This window comes from Pyrgilauda ruficollis, unplaced genomic scaffold (genome assembly GCF_017590135.1).
Source record: "Pyrgilauda ruficollis isolate IOZ18807 unplaced genomic scaffold, ASM1759013v1 scaffold17, whole genome shotgun sequence".
Classification (NCBI taxonomy): Eukaryota; Metazoa; Chordata; class Aves; order Passeriformes; family Passeridae; genus Pyrgilauda; species Pyrgilauda ruficollis.
In genome coordinates, this window is record NW_024515875.1 from 9018496 (window position 1) to 9036726 (window position 18231).

The window sequence follows — 18231 nt, forward strand, 5'->3', positions numbered from 1 at the left end:
AGTGGAAGACATTTCAGTGAAAAAAAAACTATCAAAATTTCTTATCTGTCAGAAAGCTCACAATCTCCCAGTGCTTTGGCATGAAACACACAAGCCCCTGTGATGGATACAGGCATGCACCCACAGAGCCATGTCAGGTGTGGCTTTACACGAATATCAAATAGATCAATTGAATGGGAATGCATATTGAGCATTTCTGGTCCCATAAAAATGTCATCCTTGATTTCCGTAAAAAAAAAAAAAAGAAAATATATCTAAAAACTACACCGTTCATATGAATCTGGAAGAACAATTCAGGTCTTAATGTGAACATATTCAAATCAGGAGTAAAGAAATTCCATATGATAACCACATAGCTGATCTATAGCAACTCAGAACTGGGCCTTTTTGTATCAGCACAGGTTTAATTCATATTTTTATTTCATATAAACCAGCTAACCCCAACGGATAGAATACGAAGAATAGGCACACATTAAGCATTTCTGACATGTCTGTGCAGAATAAAGCACAGGCCTCATTCTTAAAAAATATTCCTGTGATCAGAAAATTGGAAAAAGAATGCCAAGCTTGACATGTGAGCCCATGGAGTAGTTATTTCAAAATAAGCATTATCTTATGCCTTCTTCTGAGCATTTTACCAGAGCCTGGAGGATATTAGAGACACCTTTTGTAAGCTCCCCTCCCCCTCCTTTTTTTTTTTTTTTTTTTTTTTTTAATGGGCTGGACTAAAAGGTGCTCACACCCGATCTACGGGTGCATGGAAAAACCTTCCATGCTCTCTCCCCTTAACAGCCAGGAGTGCTTTTAAAAATACTCAAAAAAATACATAATGAACGTGAATGTCACGGTCATACCTGTGTGCCCGCAATTCGTTTCCTCCTTTCGGTGGGAGGAGGGGGGGAATGAAAAGGAAATACAGACTACAGAGCTCCCAATCCGTTTCACAAAGGGGGAAAAAATGGCTTTTTAATGAGCCAGAGGCCGCTGGCAGCGACCAGGAGCTAAGGACGAGGACAAACCCACCGGGATTTTCCGTCCAGCAGGCCCCGAACGGAGCGGCGGCGTGCGCCTATTCAAGGTTAATGGGGGGGGAAGGGGAGAGAAAGGAGCTGCCGAGGCCGGGGCTGGGGCCAGGCTCCCTTCGCCGCTCCCTGCCTGGGCGAAGGGCGGGGGCAGCCTCCCCGGCCCTCACCCCCCCACCCGAGGGGGGCAGGATACTCACGGCTGACTTTCATGCTGCCGAAGGCCGAGGGCTGCTGCACCGGCTTGCAGCTCTCCGCGAAGGAGGTGGTCCTGGGCCGCCCGGACATGGTCTCTCCCGCTCTGCCCCAACGGCGATCACCTCTCTCCTCTTCCTGCCTTCGCCCTCCGCCTCGCCCCGGCGGGCCCGCCTGCCGCTCCCTCGCTCGCTCAGCTGCAGGAGACGGGTGGGACGCGCCACATGAAACGCCGGGACCCCCCCTTCCCCCCCCGGGGAAGCCCCCTCCCCTCTCGGTCTCTGTCGCCCGGCGGCTGCTTCTTCTTCTCCTTCCTCCTGCTGCTCCTCCTCACGCCGCCCGCTCCTCACACGACCATCCTTCCCGGCCGCGCCGGTGGGTCCGAGAGCCGCCTCCCCCCGGCGCCGCTCCCGAGCGAGGGGGGTTCGCTGGGCCTCGCTGCCCCCACCCCGGGCGCCAGTCACATGGGGCGGAGGCTCGCGGCCCGGCTCCTCCGATCCCGCCGCCGCCGCGTTTCTCTCCTTTTATTTGCTTTATCTCTTTTTTTTCCCCTTTTCTTCTTTTTCTTCCTTCTCTTCCTTCCCCCCTCCCCGTTCCTCTCCTTCCCCCCTCGCCTCTGAGGGAGGCGGCAGGCAACGGGACTATTTTTTTCCCTGGCGGAGGGATCTCGGGGCACCGCCGAGCGGAGGCGATGCGGCAACGAGTCGCAATAGGATCCGGTGGTGGCGGCGGGATCCGCGGCGCGCGGAGGGGGGTGAGGCGGCCGGGCGGCCTCGCTGCTCGCTGACGCTGCTGCTCAGTGCGGCGCTGAGGCGGCGGCGGCTCCGGCGGTGCGGCCGCTCATTGCGCCCGCACGGGCAGCTGGCGGCGGCTCAGGCAGGGCACGCTGCACTGCGGGCGGCGGCTAGCGGCGAGGGCACGGGCCATGACGGCGGCGGCTTCCCTGCTCCTCCTCAGCCCGGCTTCAGAGCGCTGGCGGCGGCTGCTGCTTTTGCTGCTGCTTCCCCAGGCGCCCAAGGCACATAGGACTCGTCCGCCCGGCTGAAGTCTCCCGCCGAGTCCCCCTCCCCGTTCCTGCCGATCAGTCCCTTTGTCCCCGCGGCTCCCTCCGCTGCGTGCCGGGCTCCCGCCGCTGCGCTCTGTGCGTGCGCCAAAGCCGCGCAGCCGCCCGTACCCGCCGCCGCCCCACGCTGCGGAGCAGCCGTAAGCGCCGTCTGTGAATACCCGGCCGAAGAACCCGGCGCGCCCGCGAGCCCCCGGCCCGAGGCCGTTACGGAAACGCCCGAGCCTTCTCGGGGCCAATCCTGAGGCCGTGGCAAGGATGCCTGTAACTGGCCGGAACCAATCACGGAACCACCGCGGGCGCGACCGATTCTCCCCGAAGTGAAGCGGAGATCCAATCGGAGCACGCCGCCGCCGCCCTAGCAGCGCGGGCGGGCGGCCAATGGAAAGGAGGGCTCTCTTCCGGCCATCGCCGGGCCAACCCGAGTGGAGCCGAGGAGGGAGAGCCAATCAGGGGGCGCGCTGCCTCCGTCACCCAGCCCTGGGACGTCTTCAAGCCGCAGCCCGAAGCGGAGAGCGGCCGCGGGCTGCGATTGGCTGGTGGCGATGAGGCTGCCTGCAGGGGACCAATCGGAAGGCGCGGGGCCACGGGCGCGCCCGCTCCCGACGGGGCACGGCTGCTCACCTCTGTGGGGGCCGAGGGAGGGCAGCGCGCATGCGCAGCGCTGCCGGGCACCGCCCCTCAGGCGCGCCCCCGCGGCCCGTCCCGCCGGGAGCGTGTTTGGGGCAGCGCTAAAGGAAACCCGAAATTGTGGGGTTTGTGCCTAAAAGCCGTCAGGCAGGGAGGTGTTGCGGTTCTGCTTCATTGAGCCGTGAAGGAAATGGCGCTGACGCGCGCAGTGCTGTCACAGAACCGCAGAATGGTTTGGGTTGGCTCTCCACGACCCTTGTGTTCCCACCCCCCTGCCACGGGCAGGGACACCTTCCACTGGACCAGGCTGCTCCAAGCCCCATCCAACCTGGCCTTGAACATTTCCAGGGATGGGCCATTCACAAGTCCTGCGTGTAGCCTGTTCCAGTGTCTCACCACCCTCGTGTAAAGAATGTCTTCTGAATATCTAATCTAACCCTACCCTCTTCCAGTTTGAAGTTTGATTCCCTTTTGCCTGGTCACAACAAGCTCTTGTGAACAGTCCCTCTGGAGCTTTCTGGCAGGAGACGGGAGGCTGGAACAGTCGTGGATGTGGTTCATGAAGCGATGGTGAACCCATTCTGCACAAACTGGGCCAAGCAGGGAAAAGAAGATCGAGGCTCTCGTAGAAAGTCCTCCCAGTTCATCTGTTACCAGCAAGGCTTCCTCACAGGAAACACAGTTTGTATTGAGGCACTGAACACCCTCACAGTTAGGTCCCACTGACACCACAGGTAGATTGAGCTTGGCCATGGCCAGAGTTCCAGGCACTGTTCTGCAAGAACTTGTCCTTCTTCAGGGCTCTGGAGCATCCCTGGGGGCAGCAGCTCCCAGCCCTGGCACAGCCAGCACTGAAGCACTGCTGCCTGCTGTGAACTCGGTGAAATTACTCGGCAGACATCAGCAAAAACTGAGCACCGCTTGCTTATGCCATTAAAAAACAAAAAAAAAAAGTGCTCTTGCCAGAATAGTTTATACCACAAACAAAATAACTTGGACTAGCAGAAACATATTAGCACCACTTGCTTATGCCATTAAAAAAAAAAAAAAAAAGTGCTCTTGCCAGAATAGTTTATACCACAAACAAAATAACTTGGACTAGCAGAAACATATTTTGCCAGTGTTAGAGACTAAGACTGCTGTTTTCTTTTAAGGCATCAAAATATTGCCAGTTTTACTTTTTTTTTTGCAGCCCTGTTCTGAACACCATTGCTATGTGACCAAACAAAGACCTGGCCAAAGGCAGCTGAAATTCATCCTTTACAAGAGCTATTTTACAAAGCAAAAAACAAACCCAGTCTCTCAAAAGGGTCCTGTTCAGTACTTTGCTCACCCTGGTATGGTTGGCTTGCTGGAAGCCTTTTTTCTTGCCTGAAAAATGATGAGTGGTTTTACCTACTACAAAGGCCGTGGGACTGTTAGACGTTTGATTGCTCAGGATCTACCTGTGCAGCTCCGTACAGCTGGGAACCTGACAGGTGAGGGTGGTGTGCCCTAGCAAGGGCTGAGGGACCCTGAAGTCACAGCATAGGAATGGTTCTGCAGCCACCCCAAGCCACCCTGCCATACTCATTGTTCCAACCCGCCTCTGAAGCTCCACTGTGTCAAATGTTACTTAGACACAGCTTCAATGAGCTGCCAGCAGTGAAAATGAGATTTTCTCTCCTGTTTGGCAGAGCAGTTGTCAAAAATTAGGGTTACAGATTAGGTTAGCTTTCTGAAGAACATTCTTACACAAAACAACAAAGTAAATATGCCACCAGGCAGTGGCCAGCTCTCTTGTACCTGCAATGTACCACCAGGCATTCCAGTCATTATTTTTTCTGGCTGTGGGCATCAAAATGCTAACACAAATCACATTTTCTTATTTTCTGACTAAGTTCTTTCAAATTACTACGTAAACAGGAGAACTGACTTGGGAGAGACAGCCGAGCTTTGTTTCTTGAAAAAGTTGGCAGTCTGAAAAACAGCAGGTGGGGGAGGGTGAGCTCTTTGCTTTTCAGCATTTGCTGTTACTCATGATAGTGGTAAATAAAAATCAGACCGATGCATAATTTATACTGATGGTGCCCATTTGAAAAATGTCCCTTCAAGCTTTGTAATGAGTCTACAACCTGATAATAAAAATGGGAAATCAACCTCATTTCCTTACAGAGAACAAGCTACTTCATGAAAATAAGTTTGTGCTTGCCCTCCTTTATCTGATATAGCCATTCTCTAAAATCACCGTTTCCTCTTCAATACCAAAGTAATCTATATCAAAACCACAACTTGGTTGCTACTAATAACACTTTTCTGAATACCAAGCCTACCCATGCACAGGGGGAATGCATATTACAAAAATCCCAGCTGCAGTATTTCATATTTGGCAATCCTGCAAGTATTTCCATTTCATAATTAAGCAACCAAGTCTCCAAAGCTTGTCCATTCAAGTTGTAGCATCTTCTCATCCACCAGGAAACCACAACTGTGTTTTAAAGGAAAACTGTGATGTATTTGAAGGGATGGAAAAGCATAAAGCACCTCCAATTTCTGTTAGTCTGTTCATAGATTTTTTCCTTAACTAAGACTACAGAAAAACCCTAACACACAATGAGGGCATCTATTAAGCTTTCATCCTCAATTTCAAAAATGGACTGACAATTAAAACCATTTGTGAGAATCAGGAGTGAGCTAGTTGCTTTTTTAGACTGAAAGATTCTCTTTTGACAACATTGCAAAGTCCACATTTATTTTTGGCCCCTTGGCCGATGAAATGACCTCCCTTTAGAATCTGCAAATATAAATAGAATTGACGTTTTAATGATCAGTTTTCACAAGCTATTATAATCCAGCATCCCAAGCATCAATGTTGTTCCAAGTCTGCATGCACGGGGCAGTTTTACAGCAGCCGTGTCTCTGTAATGTGCAAGTGCCCAGGGAGGTTGCCTGAATACATGAAGTGTCTGAGAGAAATTACTGAGGTGTTATCTCTCTGGAATGCCATAAGGTGGCAGTGATTTGGAAAACTGGTCAACTTCTGGGTAGAACAAAGCTCTAAGGTGCTCAGGAGAAGAGCAGGGCAGGGGTTTTGTTTGCTTGTTTAGGGGTTTTCATTTGTCTGTTTGCATTTCATATATCAACAATAAACTTCAATCACTCTAATCAGACACCGACCAGGCCTGCTCCAACAGGTAGACATGTTCCTGCACAGGAACTCCTGCTATTTTCTTTTTCCATTGCTTCCTTTTCAAATGATCAGCAGGAAGATTTTCTGTTTGCTTACCTTGCAGCTCTCGCTGGGTTGTTCCACCAGAAGGCATGGTGACAGGCCTACCTCTTGCTAGTCTGATAAGGATGGAATGATTCAAGGCTGTTTTGAACCTTGCTATGCTAGAGAATCTAAATTATATTAATGGAGCTACAAGTCTTATATCTAACTCCTTGATATTGCCAAGGCAATTATCCGGAGAACAATTTAGTGAGACATTATAATGGCTTGTGTCTTGTTTGATTGGCATGGGCAAACTCAATAGTTATGGTTGAACTTTAACTTTTTTTTTCCAGTGGAAAATCAGCGATTGTAACAGTAACAAATTTACCGATTGCCCAGGCGTTAATGATTAAACAATAAATCCTGAAAAGTGGTTTTGATTTTTGTCCCAGAACAAAACCTGAAGGAATCTATGTTTGGAACATACCAGTTGCATGTATGTTTCTGAGCAGGACACAAATTTTAAATCCTGAGAACTCACTATGTTGTAATCACTTCCTGTCACAAAATATGTCATCACCAACAATTGCTTCAGAGGACAGCTGATGTTTTGCTGATCTGGATGTATGTGGGTGCTCCTAGTCCTTGCAAGGCTCCAGGTAACTTTGCCAGAACCAATAAAGCCGAGTGGTCCAAACAGTTCAGTGTAACAGAAGCTACAGACAACTTCTGTATTCCAATTTGTAGTGGAGGTGAATGAGCAGAGACACCAAATACAGGTTCATGGCAATATTGCAACATGTGGAAAACATCAGTGACTGAGTACACAGGCAGATGCATCCTTCTGTGGAATTAAGTTCTCCCTGCTGATGTTCTGCACAGGTTTCAGGTTAGTTTTATCCACTAGCTCTTGACAAAAGCATCAGGTTTCCCATCATGCCAGGAGAACATCTTGTTCAGTTGAACAGTTGCCTTTGCCCCAGAATTTGTCTGACCACACTGTCTTCATAGGAAAACCTTTCACCTGGAAAACAACGGTGTCCAGAGACAGAGAAGCTCTACCAGTCTAATGAGCTTTTGACAAGTCTTTCAGATTCTTGTTTTCTGGAAAGCAACATCTATGCCCATTTCCTCAGGAATCTGAAAGGGTTCAAATCTAGAAAAAATGTTGGTCTCTTCTGTGTGTATCATCTCACTCACATTAGATTCAGTCAAGCAGCCCAAGACTGACATCCTTTTGCTCTCTCTGTACTACGGTTTTGGTGGAAGGCCCCATGAATGTCCCATTCTCACAATTTCCCTGCTTCCCCAATCAACTTCCAATCTGGCTGTTGAGGAGACTTTTAAAGTAAAGAGAGTTAAAGCCAGCCTGATTCCTGAGGCCTTCAGTTCTTTTGAGAAAACCTTAGAGGGAGAGACAGCCCTAACTACTACAGCCCCAGGATTAGGACTACTCTTTAGCTGCATCTTGGTAGACATATGGAAGAGGCGTGTGCAGGGGAGAAGAGCCAGGCTGGCTTTCCAAATCATCGCAGTGACCTAGAAGGTGTACCAGGAGCCAGGCACAACAGCCAACAAAGGAGATTTTTCTCCACTTTCTCCTTCAGAGAGCTGGGTGACATTGCACCAGGGTGATGAGGTTTGTTGTGCCTTCTCACAAACTCAGGAAGAGGATTCGCTACTTCCTATTGAAATAGTTTTTGGAAAGAAAGCATTGCACATGGTGCAAGGTGCCAAGAGGAGAAAAGGCTGTTGAGAATAGATGTTTGCATCACCAAAGAAAGCAAAGAAAGCAGCAATAGGCCTGGTGAAGCCTGTCTGGGACACCGTCCTTGCTGGAAGGGCTCTCTGCAGAACAAAATTACCGTCCTTAACTGCAGTGAAATGCTCATCCAGCTCTTGCTGCTGCAGCTGTTTTTACCCTGGCTGAGAATAACTGCATGGGTACAGGTCTCCCCAGGACAGCCAGCTCTGCGAGGGCAAAAGAGGACAATAGTGCTTGGTGGGTTAGAGCCATTCTTGATATCCACAAGGCAAACTGTGCTAGAGTATGTCTGCAGAGAGAAATGATTGCTCTGCAGTAGACAACACATAGCAAAATGGTTGAACAGAGCCATCAAACCTTGGTGATACATCAGCTACAGCAGTGACCTTGTACTGTTGTACATCTCGCCTGTGAACTGGGGTCTCTGGTTTGCAGCCCTGAATTAAAAGTGGTGATTCTCTTCAGAATCTGGGAGAAAATGCACAGCTAATTTGAAGTGGCCAAAAATGTAACAGTATTTTCATTTAGTTCATTGAGGTTTTGCCAAGCACTCTAATTGATTTAATGATCCCTGTCCCTGGCTGCTCACTAATCACCATCGCACACTACTTCCTTCATCTTTGGCTGGCAAATGGTTACTAATTGTTGCTGCATCTTGCGTTGTACATCTGGTGTTGACAGCTGTCCTTGCCCTGAGATGGAGAGACAGCTGTTTTTAAATGGAGAGCTCTCTCTCAAATATCTAAAACATCTGGGAAAAGATGGCACTGAAACTGAGCTATCAAATGTAAAAAGTTAGCAAATATGTGGACAGGCTAGAGGGTCTGCAAACACAAAACTTAAAAGCAGACACAGGAATCAGAACAGAGAAGCCTCTCTGCTGTGTCTTTAAAACACAAGTCCTGGGTGTTTCCCATAAAACATGACTCTTTCCCCTAATTCCCTGTAGACTGCTTGACATCATAAAATCTTTTACACTCTGCACACCTAATTTGATCAGGCTAACAACTCATGTTGCTTTTGCTTCAGCCTATTAGACATAATTCAAAAGCCTTTTTAAAAGGCAGGATTCAGGATCAGGCAGGAAGACCTAAGCGGCTGGAAACAAGAAACCAGTAGCATGAAAGCACCAAAAAGCCCTAGAAATCAATGGAAACAATTGCATTCCTTAAAAAAATAAGCCCAACCAATCTTTTCCAGAATCTCCTTTCCTCCTGAACATTTTGTGACCGTGATTGTTACGAGGAACCTATTTTTTTTCCTCTGCCTGTTTATTTTGTGTATTTAGCAGCACTGAGCGTACAGTCCATTGTTTTGCTAATGGTCAGCAAAGCTTATCTCCTGATCTAGCCCAGCCGCTATTGCTCACATGCTGTTCTGCAAGACTTGGATGAGCACTCCTCTCAGACCCTGCAGAGGCTGCAAGCCAGCAGCGTGAGCAAGGTCGAACTCAACAGGCAACAATGAGCAGGCATGTAAGGACACAGAAAGGAAATGGGTGAGCTTAAACCAGGTTATCGTGATTGGAGCAGGAGACACTACAAATGACCCCTAAGAAAAGAGTCTGCAAGCAGAAAAGGCCTGGCAGAATTAACAACGCCTTTTTATAAAGGAGTCATTTCAGGACATCTGACTTAAGGGAAGTGCCACATTTATGTATTTTTAATTGGACTGGATTTAAGCCATATCAAGCTGATGATGCCATTCTGAGTTCAAAAGGATATTCTCTTTGCCTCATAGCACAGGAACAAGGGCACAATGCAATTAACAGGAAAGGCGGCACTTTCAAAAGCAGTAGAAGGGAGTATTTTTAAATTAAGCAGTTATTGTATATTTCAGGCACATAAAGTAGAAGTTTGTGCTAATCACTGGAAGGTGAGACACTTCAGGAGATGATTCCAATGCTCAAGTGTGGTTGCTTTTAAACTGCCCCTAGAGGAACCTGTCTCTTCTCTACACCCATGGAAGGACTCTAGAAAGTCCTGCGTGGTAAGTGGCCTCTGGAGTAAGAAGCCTCCCCCGAGATGACAGGAATACAGTTACATTTCTAACTGGACTCTGAAAGTCACTGATGCAGGATATCACTGATGGGCAAGAACCTGGATAACACTGATCCCTTTTTTTGGTAAAGAGCGCTGTTTGGAAACATGCTGTTTGAATTGAAATCACTCTCTAAGTGTGGATGTATGGGAACGTTTATAAAATGCTCTGAAACATTGTGCTCTGGCCACAATAAGGATCAAGATCTTGAACTAGAAACCAAGGGTTGAGCTGTTTAATCATCTCCTTAAAGCTCAAGAGTGGTTCATCCTGACAAGAAGAAAATCAAGCAATGGGGGCAGGAGGCATGTGTGGATGAGCAAAGAGGTCATGACTAAACTCTGACATAAAAAGGAAATGCACAAAAGGTGGACTCAGGGGTAGGTAGCCCAGGAGGAAGCCTTACTGGTGACAGTGTCCTTTAGCAATCCCAAGCCCCTGAGCAAGGGGCCCAAAAGTGCTGAGGAAACTGGATAATGTAATTAAAAGGCCACTCTTTAAAAGATCACACTGATCAGGAGAGGTTCCTGAGGCCTGGAAGAAAACCGGAAGCCACTCCTATCTTCAACAGGACAAGAAGGAACATCTGGGGAATTAGAGTCTAGTCAGCCTCTCCTGGAGTCCTGTGCCCAGTTCTGGCCTCCTCAGTACATGAAAGACAGGGACTTCTTGCAATGACTACAGCAAAGGGCACAAAGATGACTGAGGGACTGAAGCATATCTCATGTGAGGGAAGACAGAGAGCTGGGAACGTTCATCCTATTCATCCCAGAGAACAAATGGCTTAACAGGAATCTCATCAATGTGTATAAATATCTAGTGGGAGAGAATGAAGGAGAGGGAGATAGGTGCCTGCTGACAGAACAAGAAGCAATAGACATTATTTAAAACATGAAACTCCACTGGAACACCAGAAAGCATCTTCTTACTCATCAGAGATCTGGAGAGGTCATGGAATCTCATCTTTACTGTGTATCCAATTCTTTACTTTGAGGGTGTGGAGGCACTGAAAGGTTGCCCGGAGAAGTTGTGGAGGAAGTGTTCAAGGCCAGGTTGGATGGGGCATTGAGCATGTTGGTCTAGTGGGAGGTGTCCCTGCCACAGCAGGGGGGTTGGAATGAGGTGATCTTTAAGGTTCCTTCCAATTCAAACCATTCTATGATTCCATCTGTGGAAATGTACAAAACCTGACTGGACCCAGTCCTGGATACCAGGTGTAGCTGACCCACCTTGAATAAGAGGGCGTTGAACCAGATGATCTCCAGAGTCACTTCCATCTTCCACATTCCTGTGATGATCCTGTGAGCTGCTACAGTAGTTCCTGGTGTCCTGTATGCTCTTGGTTCTTGTGTGTTTTGCTGATTTTTCCCTGAGGTAATTAATTATTGGTGTAATTAACTGCACTGAATGCATGTGCCTCTGAGGATGAGATGGTTGTGGAGAAACCTGAACTTAAAAAAATACTCAGAAGAATTGTCCATAAAAAAAAAATAGAGGATCTGGGAATCACATTCATGACTGTGAGGTTCCGTACACATGCTTTCAGCAGAGTAAGGAAGGTCCAGGGAGATGGAAGCTGACAAGGTGCACAGGGCAGGGTCAGATGAGGAGTGGGAGAAGAGTGACATACAAGAGTCAGCGCTGAGTACGACACAGAAGAACTTCGGTTTTATTTCCCAGTCTATGAGAACCAATGCCACAAGGGCAGTCTGGGGGGTGGTGGTGAAATTAAAGCCCTAAGACTGTATGGAAACAGGGCACCAAGCATGGACAAATAAATCAGTCAGTATTTTCAAACTGTGCACCCAGAAAATGGAGAAAACACAATTAATGAGTGCCCGGAGAAGTTGGATTTACATGACCACCCAGGAACTCTGAAGCTCTCCAGAGCAGCAGTCCACAAGCTGAACCACGAGCCTGTCCTTTCTCCAGCTGTGTTCCCAGTCTCCTTCACAGCATGGTCCCAGTATATTTTATGCACTAAGGCAGAATGCCACTAAGAAAAAAATATGTGACCCTGTAATTAATGTCTGTCTCACAAAAGAAGATCAGAGAAACATTTGTCAAGAATCATCTAGGAATAATTGTTCCTGCCTTGGGAGAAAGAGATGGACTGGAGTCCCCAGATGGCTTCTTGAGGTCCCTTCCAGGCCTCTTTTCCACAGTCATACATGCCAAAATGAAGCCAAATTAGGTTTGTGCACATTGTTTTAATTCCAGCTTTCCGTAACTTCTGAATGCTTGATTTCAGAGCCATTTTGGCACAGATACCATGTCCTGCTTTTTAGGATCCTGGTCAGTTTGTTCTAAAGCCGACCCAGCTTAGCAAGGATACCATGATATGCACATTCATCCCTTGTAAGAGCCTTCTCCTGACAAAGTCCTCTTCAAGGAACTGGCAGAGAAAACCAAGGTGACTGTGACCTCTCCAACTAACAAAGGTTAGGGTGGCAGTGGCAGGGGAAGCACCAGAAACTTGCCTTTCAGATCCACATGCTGGGAGCAGACAAGACGAAAATCTAATGTTGCCTTGGTTCCATCCCAAACTCCGCAGAACAATATGTACCACCAGGAGCTTTTTGATTTTTGCCATCCCTATTCTCTCCAATCCTATTCTTTTTTCAGACCCTTGAAAGCAAACAGCTCCTTTGCTACCTCTTCTGCTCCCTGTCTCACCACTGTCAAGTTAGGGTCTTTCATCTTCCTACTCTTGCCTCCACTAATTAAATCCCACCTCAAGTCATGCCCACACCCTACCTCTGTCTCCCTCCCAGTCCCCTGGCTAGTCCTGCCATCACACGTATTTTTTTACTTATGCTATTTTCCCTACTTCCTCACCTTTTTTTGCCCAACAGCTCCCAAACCCTGAATCCTTGGTGGCTTAATCCTTCTCTCTGTTCTCATTGTTAATTCAGAAAATGAGCCTCCCCCATTCCTGCCTCTGCCCCACTCACACCATCTTTCCCTCTTACACCATCTCCTCCCCCAGCTATTCCAGCCCCAGTCACAGCAGATTCTTCAAACAGATTTATCTCTTTCCTCCCACATCTGGCTATCACAACCACTTCTCCTGCCATGCTGCTTCACAGCCAGTGTGGCAGTCATCACTTCATGAGATAAACCCCACTTTGCTCTCAGCTCAGTGCAGCCTCCCACTGCTATGCCTGGCAGGCGGGGTGGGCTTGGCCACGACCTGTGCACAGCCCAGGTGATGGGTACAGCAGCAGCTGCAAGGACACAGAATGTACTCAGCCAAGACTTCCCAGGGATTATTTGGGGATGCTTTTTTGTCCAGTAATGCTAATAAGTCTCCACAGACCTATGTGGTCTATGATTTTTCAAAGTCGTAAAGTGTGGTCCAGTTTGGATAGCTTTTGTCAAGACTCATAAAAGCTGGATTTCCAGTTTGTACGGTGTGTCTCAGACAAAAAACTAAGACATGCTTGAAATGGGACAAATGCATTTTTTTTAGCCTTCTTCTTGTAAATGTCCTGAATCACTTTAACTTTTCATCACTCTGAAAATTGTAAGTGAATGAATGCTGTGCAGCCTTAATATGCAGGGTATATTATGCATCCCTATGCGCAGGAATGTTAATTGTTAAATAATGCAATCACAAAGTATTTCACTTTTTTTCACCTTTGTTTTTATCATTTCCATTCTCACCAATTATCAAAATCTGCTAATTGCTGCATACTGTGGGTCTCTAATATTTTACTCTTCATTGGAGACCTTTTTTGCTGCAGGACAAACTTGTCATTAGCTGGAACATCCCCTGAATTAAGTTATTCAATTGGTGGCTGCTGAGTCATAAAAATAGTGTATTATACTGAGGATTTAAGTCATAGGCAGTGTTAAAGGAGCAATCTGCTTGAGCAGCTGAATTAGTCTGAGCAATATCATTTTCAGCACAGTGCCATGAACTTCCCTTACACTAATCAGGGTTTTTTTACAAAGATGATATTCAGGTTTTTTAAAGGTATTTCTCTTATCCTGGTCTTGGGAATGCTTGCTTAGTTGCTGAAAAAAAAAGCCACAAGGTTTATGTCAAAAGTGGAAGTCACGGTGCTCTTTCCCACAGACACAGACATCAGCAGAACAGCTCTTGCTGCATGAATGGCATGAGCAAATCGATTTCTTACATCTGTTTTGGTCAGCCCAGCATTTCCTTTATACTCCACAGGTAGGTTGCAAACTTGCAAATTCAAGGAGACAGTGGAAATTTCCCTGTGAGGAAAGCGTGTCTTTCAACGCTTCCAGGCATGTTGTGGCAGAACAAAGCTGTGACCCATTATTTCATCTGCCACCCTAAGGGAAGGAAGATCTCTAGAAGTCAATGTCTCATTTATGACTGTGCATTAGAATGGCCTAAACTGGTCACGGAGAGAAATTATTGTACAATAATCCTGTAAAAGGAGAGACAGAATCTCTGTAGCTCAGCTGTTGGCCGCACAGGGCTTGGCACTGATCTTGAAATCCGCTGAATAACGTTGGAAACTATATTGTTCCTCGATTTCCAGCTGTACTGGAAGGTAGGTGGTCAGTGCAAAACCTACCCTACCTCCTGCTGCTGCTGCTGCTGCAAGATTGCTGCTGTCTGGATCAGGGGGAGGATAGCCCAATTCTGTAAAATAAATAGGCCCCTGCTGTGTCCAGCATAGAGGTGTCATCTCTCCTTGTAGGAGTGTGGCCCCCCTGCAGCCCAGGGTCTGATTGTGTTGCAAGACACTCATTTTTCCCAGAGAAAGCTGCAAGACAATTTTTTTATTTAAGTGCTTTACCAGACATACCTCACATGCTTGTGGGGTTGTTTCTAATGCTGTCATTATCTAGAAAAATCTTTGCCTCATGGTAGAAATCGCATACTTGCTGATGGGGAGCAGGGTTCTTTTCTATTTCTAATTGATGATTGTCAAATTCCAATTTTTCCAGACGGTGGGATGATCCTGAGAAAGTGGGATGTTTTTCCTCTGTGTAAGGACACAAATATATGCATGAACATGCACAGAAATATTATTCAATTCACTAGAACCAGCTGTTGTGAACAAACCACCCACATATAGCAACTACTCAACAGCAAAAACATTGGTCTCCCCTGTTAATACTCCAGACTGTTGTCTGAACTCCTTCTCCATCATCTCTGGCCTCTCACTTACTTTTTCAAGAGGATATTTGGGATGGTCACTGCCATCCAAAACCTGCTGTTTAAGGAAGTGAAAAAAGCCCCACCTGGGAGCATCAGCTGATATTCTCCTGTTCTCTCATGGGTCCTACTGGTCACTCAGGCCTTGCTGGTGAAACACTCAGATCCAGTTTTGCAAACATATAGTGAAGAAATCTTGATGCAACTTGGGGAGGTGGCACTTGAATGCCAGGTGCCAGTGAGTGACAGAAGACACTGTGGTTTTTCTCTCTGAGATAAACATAACAGTCAGTAGAAGAGACAAGGCTGTTGACTCCTGAGTTTCCTCCTTGAGTAAATTGGACCCCATATCATCCTTGGATACACTTTGTTGTTGTTGGGTGTGTCTGCTTTAAAGGCTTAATTCAGATGCCCTCAGGCAGCTGTGGCTGAAGGCACTGGGGGCCGGGACCTTTTTTTCCAGGAGAAGGCAGTGAGTATTTAGCCCAAAGGTGTTGTACTGAGGCACAGCAGGTACTGAGTAATGCTGGGTTTCCAGGGAAGGGAGAGCCTGGCTCCCCCGCTGACTGCAGCACGCTCCTATCAGTTATTTGCAGAACCAGGAAAAACGCCTCACCATTGGAGGGTTGTGAAGAACGGACTGCAGAAGCAGGAGAGCTCTAAATGTGTTTTTGTTACTGGCATGAAAAAGGCTGTAATAGCAAGGAAATTAACTGATACTTGCCAAAGTGTAGTTCACCATCAATGTAAGAATCACCTGTCAGAGGAAAGGAAGTCTTTATCCAACACCTCTATTTGGGGGACTGTTAAAAAAGACCCAGCCAAAACCCAGCTGCTGTCAAACAGGGCTTGAATTTTCTGTAATCATGTACAGAGTATCCTACTGTTCATGGATCTACACTAGCATTTGCAGCCTAGCACTGCTGTAAATTCAAGGTGTGATTGCATCAGCTAATATTGTTCCTGCTGTTCTCTTTGGTTTGAAATATCACCCAACTCATTTGGGTTAGATACGAGATGCAATTGCCTGGAAACCAGTGCCCAACTCCAGAAGGGTGCCTTGCTCATTATATTCACCTTTTCCAATAAAATATCCATGCTATTCCTATGTTGGATCATGTCATCAGGACACTGCAGAGGAGATTGCTTTCATTTTCCCCTTCTGTGAACCCCTTGAGAGGTACCAGGGGCTTTCTAAGGAACTCAGGTCCTTATGGATTTTCTATGCCATGGGAAACTCAAAGAAATAAAAGCTCTTCATGGTTTCTGCATTCACCAGGCAGAGGTGCATCTCTCAGCATTTGCAGGAGGTGTGTTGAAAGGAAACATGGATGGACAGCCCTTCTGTGAGATTATTAACATACTAGTGGTAAATCTAGGACCCGATGGGTGCTGGGAACCCCAGGGCCATTGCAGACTTGCAGAGAAAATGTCAGCTTCCTGATGACCCTCCGGAATTTTGCCTGCTTCTGTCCTGCCTTTCTGATGTCCTAAGTGTTTCTTTTGTCTTCTCAAAGGTGAGCATGATCCTGTCCCAGAACCCTGAGCCTCCTGTGCTGCTGGAGGCAGAGAACAGTGTATACAGCCATGCACACACGGCTGCCAAGGGAAGGTATGACCTGGTAGCAATAAAACCAGGGCTCTTCCTCAAAGCCTTCGTGCAGAATGAAAGAGAGCTAGGTATGAGCTGCTAGAGGGAACTAAAAATAGACAGTCTCTTCTCTGAGTAGATCAGGGATCCTGGGAAGAAGAGGACACATTCTTCATTGGCATGTAAGAGAGTAGGTTGGAGAACGGGAAGGAAGCACAGCTACTAACTAGAAGATAGCACTGGCATGAGAACAAGTAGACAAAAATAGGCTATGAAAAAATGTGGGCTGCAAATCAGAAACAAGTTTCCTTCTGTCAAAGTGAAGTTCTTGAATAACCTGCCAAGAAAATTCCCAATGACTTAAGATGGACTGTGATAAATTAACAAGAGGGACTTTATGACTCACTGTTTGTCATTGCTGGGAAATAGGATGATGACTAGGAGATCCCTTCTAGCCCCACATTCCTGCTGGTATGATAACAGAGGAATCTGTGTAGGGTGCAATAAATGCTGAATCACTGAGTGCTTTATCTAGCTGCCTGGCAGGACAAAGTCCCTCATACCCATCCTGTCTGCAAGAACTTCCAGGACAAAAAAAAACCGAACAAACCTTACGTAAATGGTTGTGCTCTGGCAGCACAAAGCATGCAGCTACGGATGCCTGAGTTAGAAGAAAACCAGCTCACCTTCAGGCACCTCTAGACAGGGGAAAGGTGGTGGTATGGATGTGAAAGCAAGGAACCCTACTGTAAACACTAAGAGGTACGCATTACGAGGTGAATGTGCTCCAGCAGCTTCAGTACACAATCTTCATGACAGAAAGAAACTCTTGGAACCATGTGGCAGTGTTCCATGCACTTGCTCAGCCAGGTGTGTGCAGGGATCGATCAGGTCCATACCTGACTGTGTCAGGTAGCAGAAAGTCCCTGCAGTTAACATCAACCACTGAGACATCCACAGTTCTCCTGCCATGCCAGGATCCACAATTCTTTCAACAGTATTTTTCCCCTGTCTCTATGGAGTTCCCCAAGCACTTTCTGCCTGAGCACAAGGCCAGCAATCAGGATTCAGCTTGCTCTGATGGGTTTGGTGCCTCACAGCTGGCTGCAAGTGCAGACCTCGGGTAACAGTAGCAGCTGGCAATGCAGCAGTGCAGAGCTGGAGGCAGAGGCCAAGAAGACAGCCCTGAAAAACCAGACAAGGGAAGAGATAGGCCTGGTTTCTTGGCTCAGGAGAGCAGTGCTGCTCAGGAGGAGAGCACTTCTCCACAGCCCTCATGGCTGCCACACACAAGGAAGACTCTTCTGGAGCTTCTTCCAGACCTATGGAGGTCATGGACAGACGTGGGCGCTCCCTCAACTTCCTCAAAACCTGCAGCACAGGCTACTTGGAGTCGTAGGGCCCCTGACTTCTGCTCCCCACCGTGCCACAAGAATGCCTCCACATGGATGTGGCACCATTGTGTCCAGGGATTGCATGGTCTGGTTACTCTAGGAAAAGGACACCAGAAGGTTCTCTCTCCTGCAGTACTTTCAAATACTCATTATTTCTCATAACTGCTCCCAGTCTCAAAGATCAGAGCAAGAGGT

The 18231-nt window shown here is 47.4% G+C and overlaps 1 protein-coding gene across 1 annotated transcript in view; it reads right to left on the minus strand.

Moving 5' to 3' along the window:
* Positions 1-1348, minus strand: part of GSK3B (glycogen synthase kinase 3 beta) — a 149400-nt gene extending 148052 nt beyond the window's left edge. Inside the window, exon 1 of the mRNA XM_041464119.1 lies at positions 1223-1348. Within this exon, the coding sequence (XP_041320053.1) occupies positions 1223-1310 (88 nt within the window). The 5' untranslated portion in view covers positions 1311-1348. The remainder of the gene's footprint in view (positions 1-1222) is intronic.
* Between the last annotated feature and the right edge of the window lie 16883 nt (positions 1349-18231).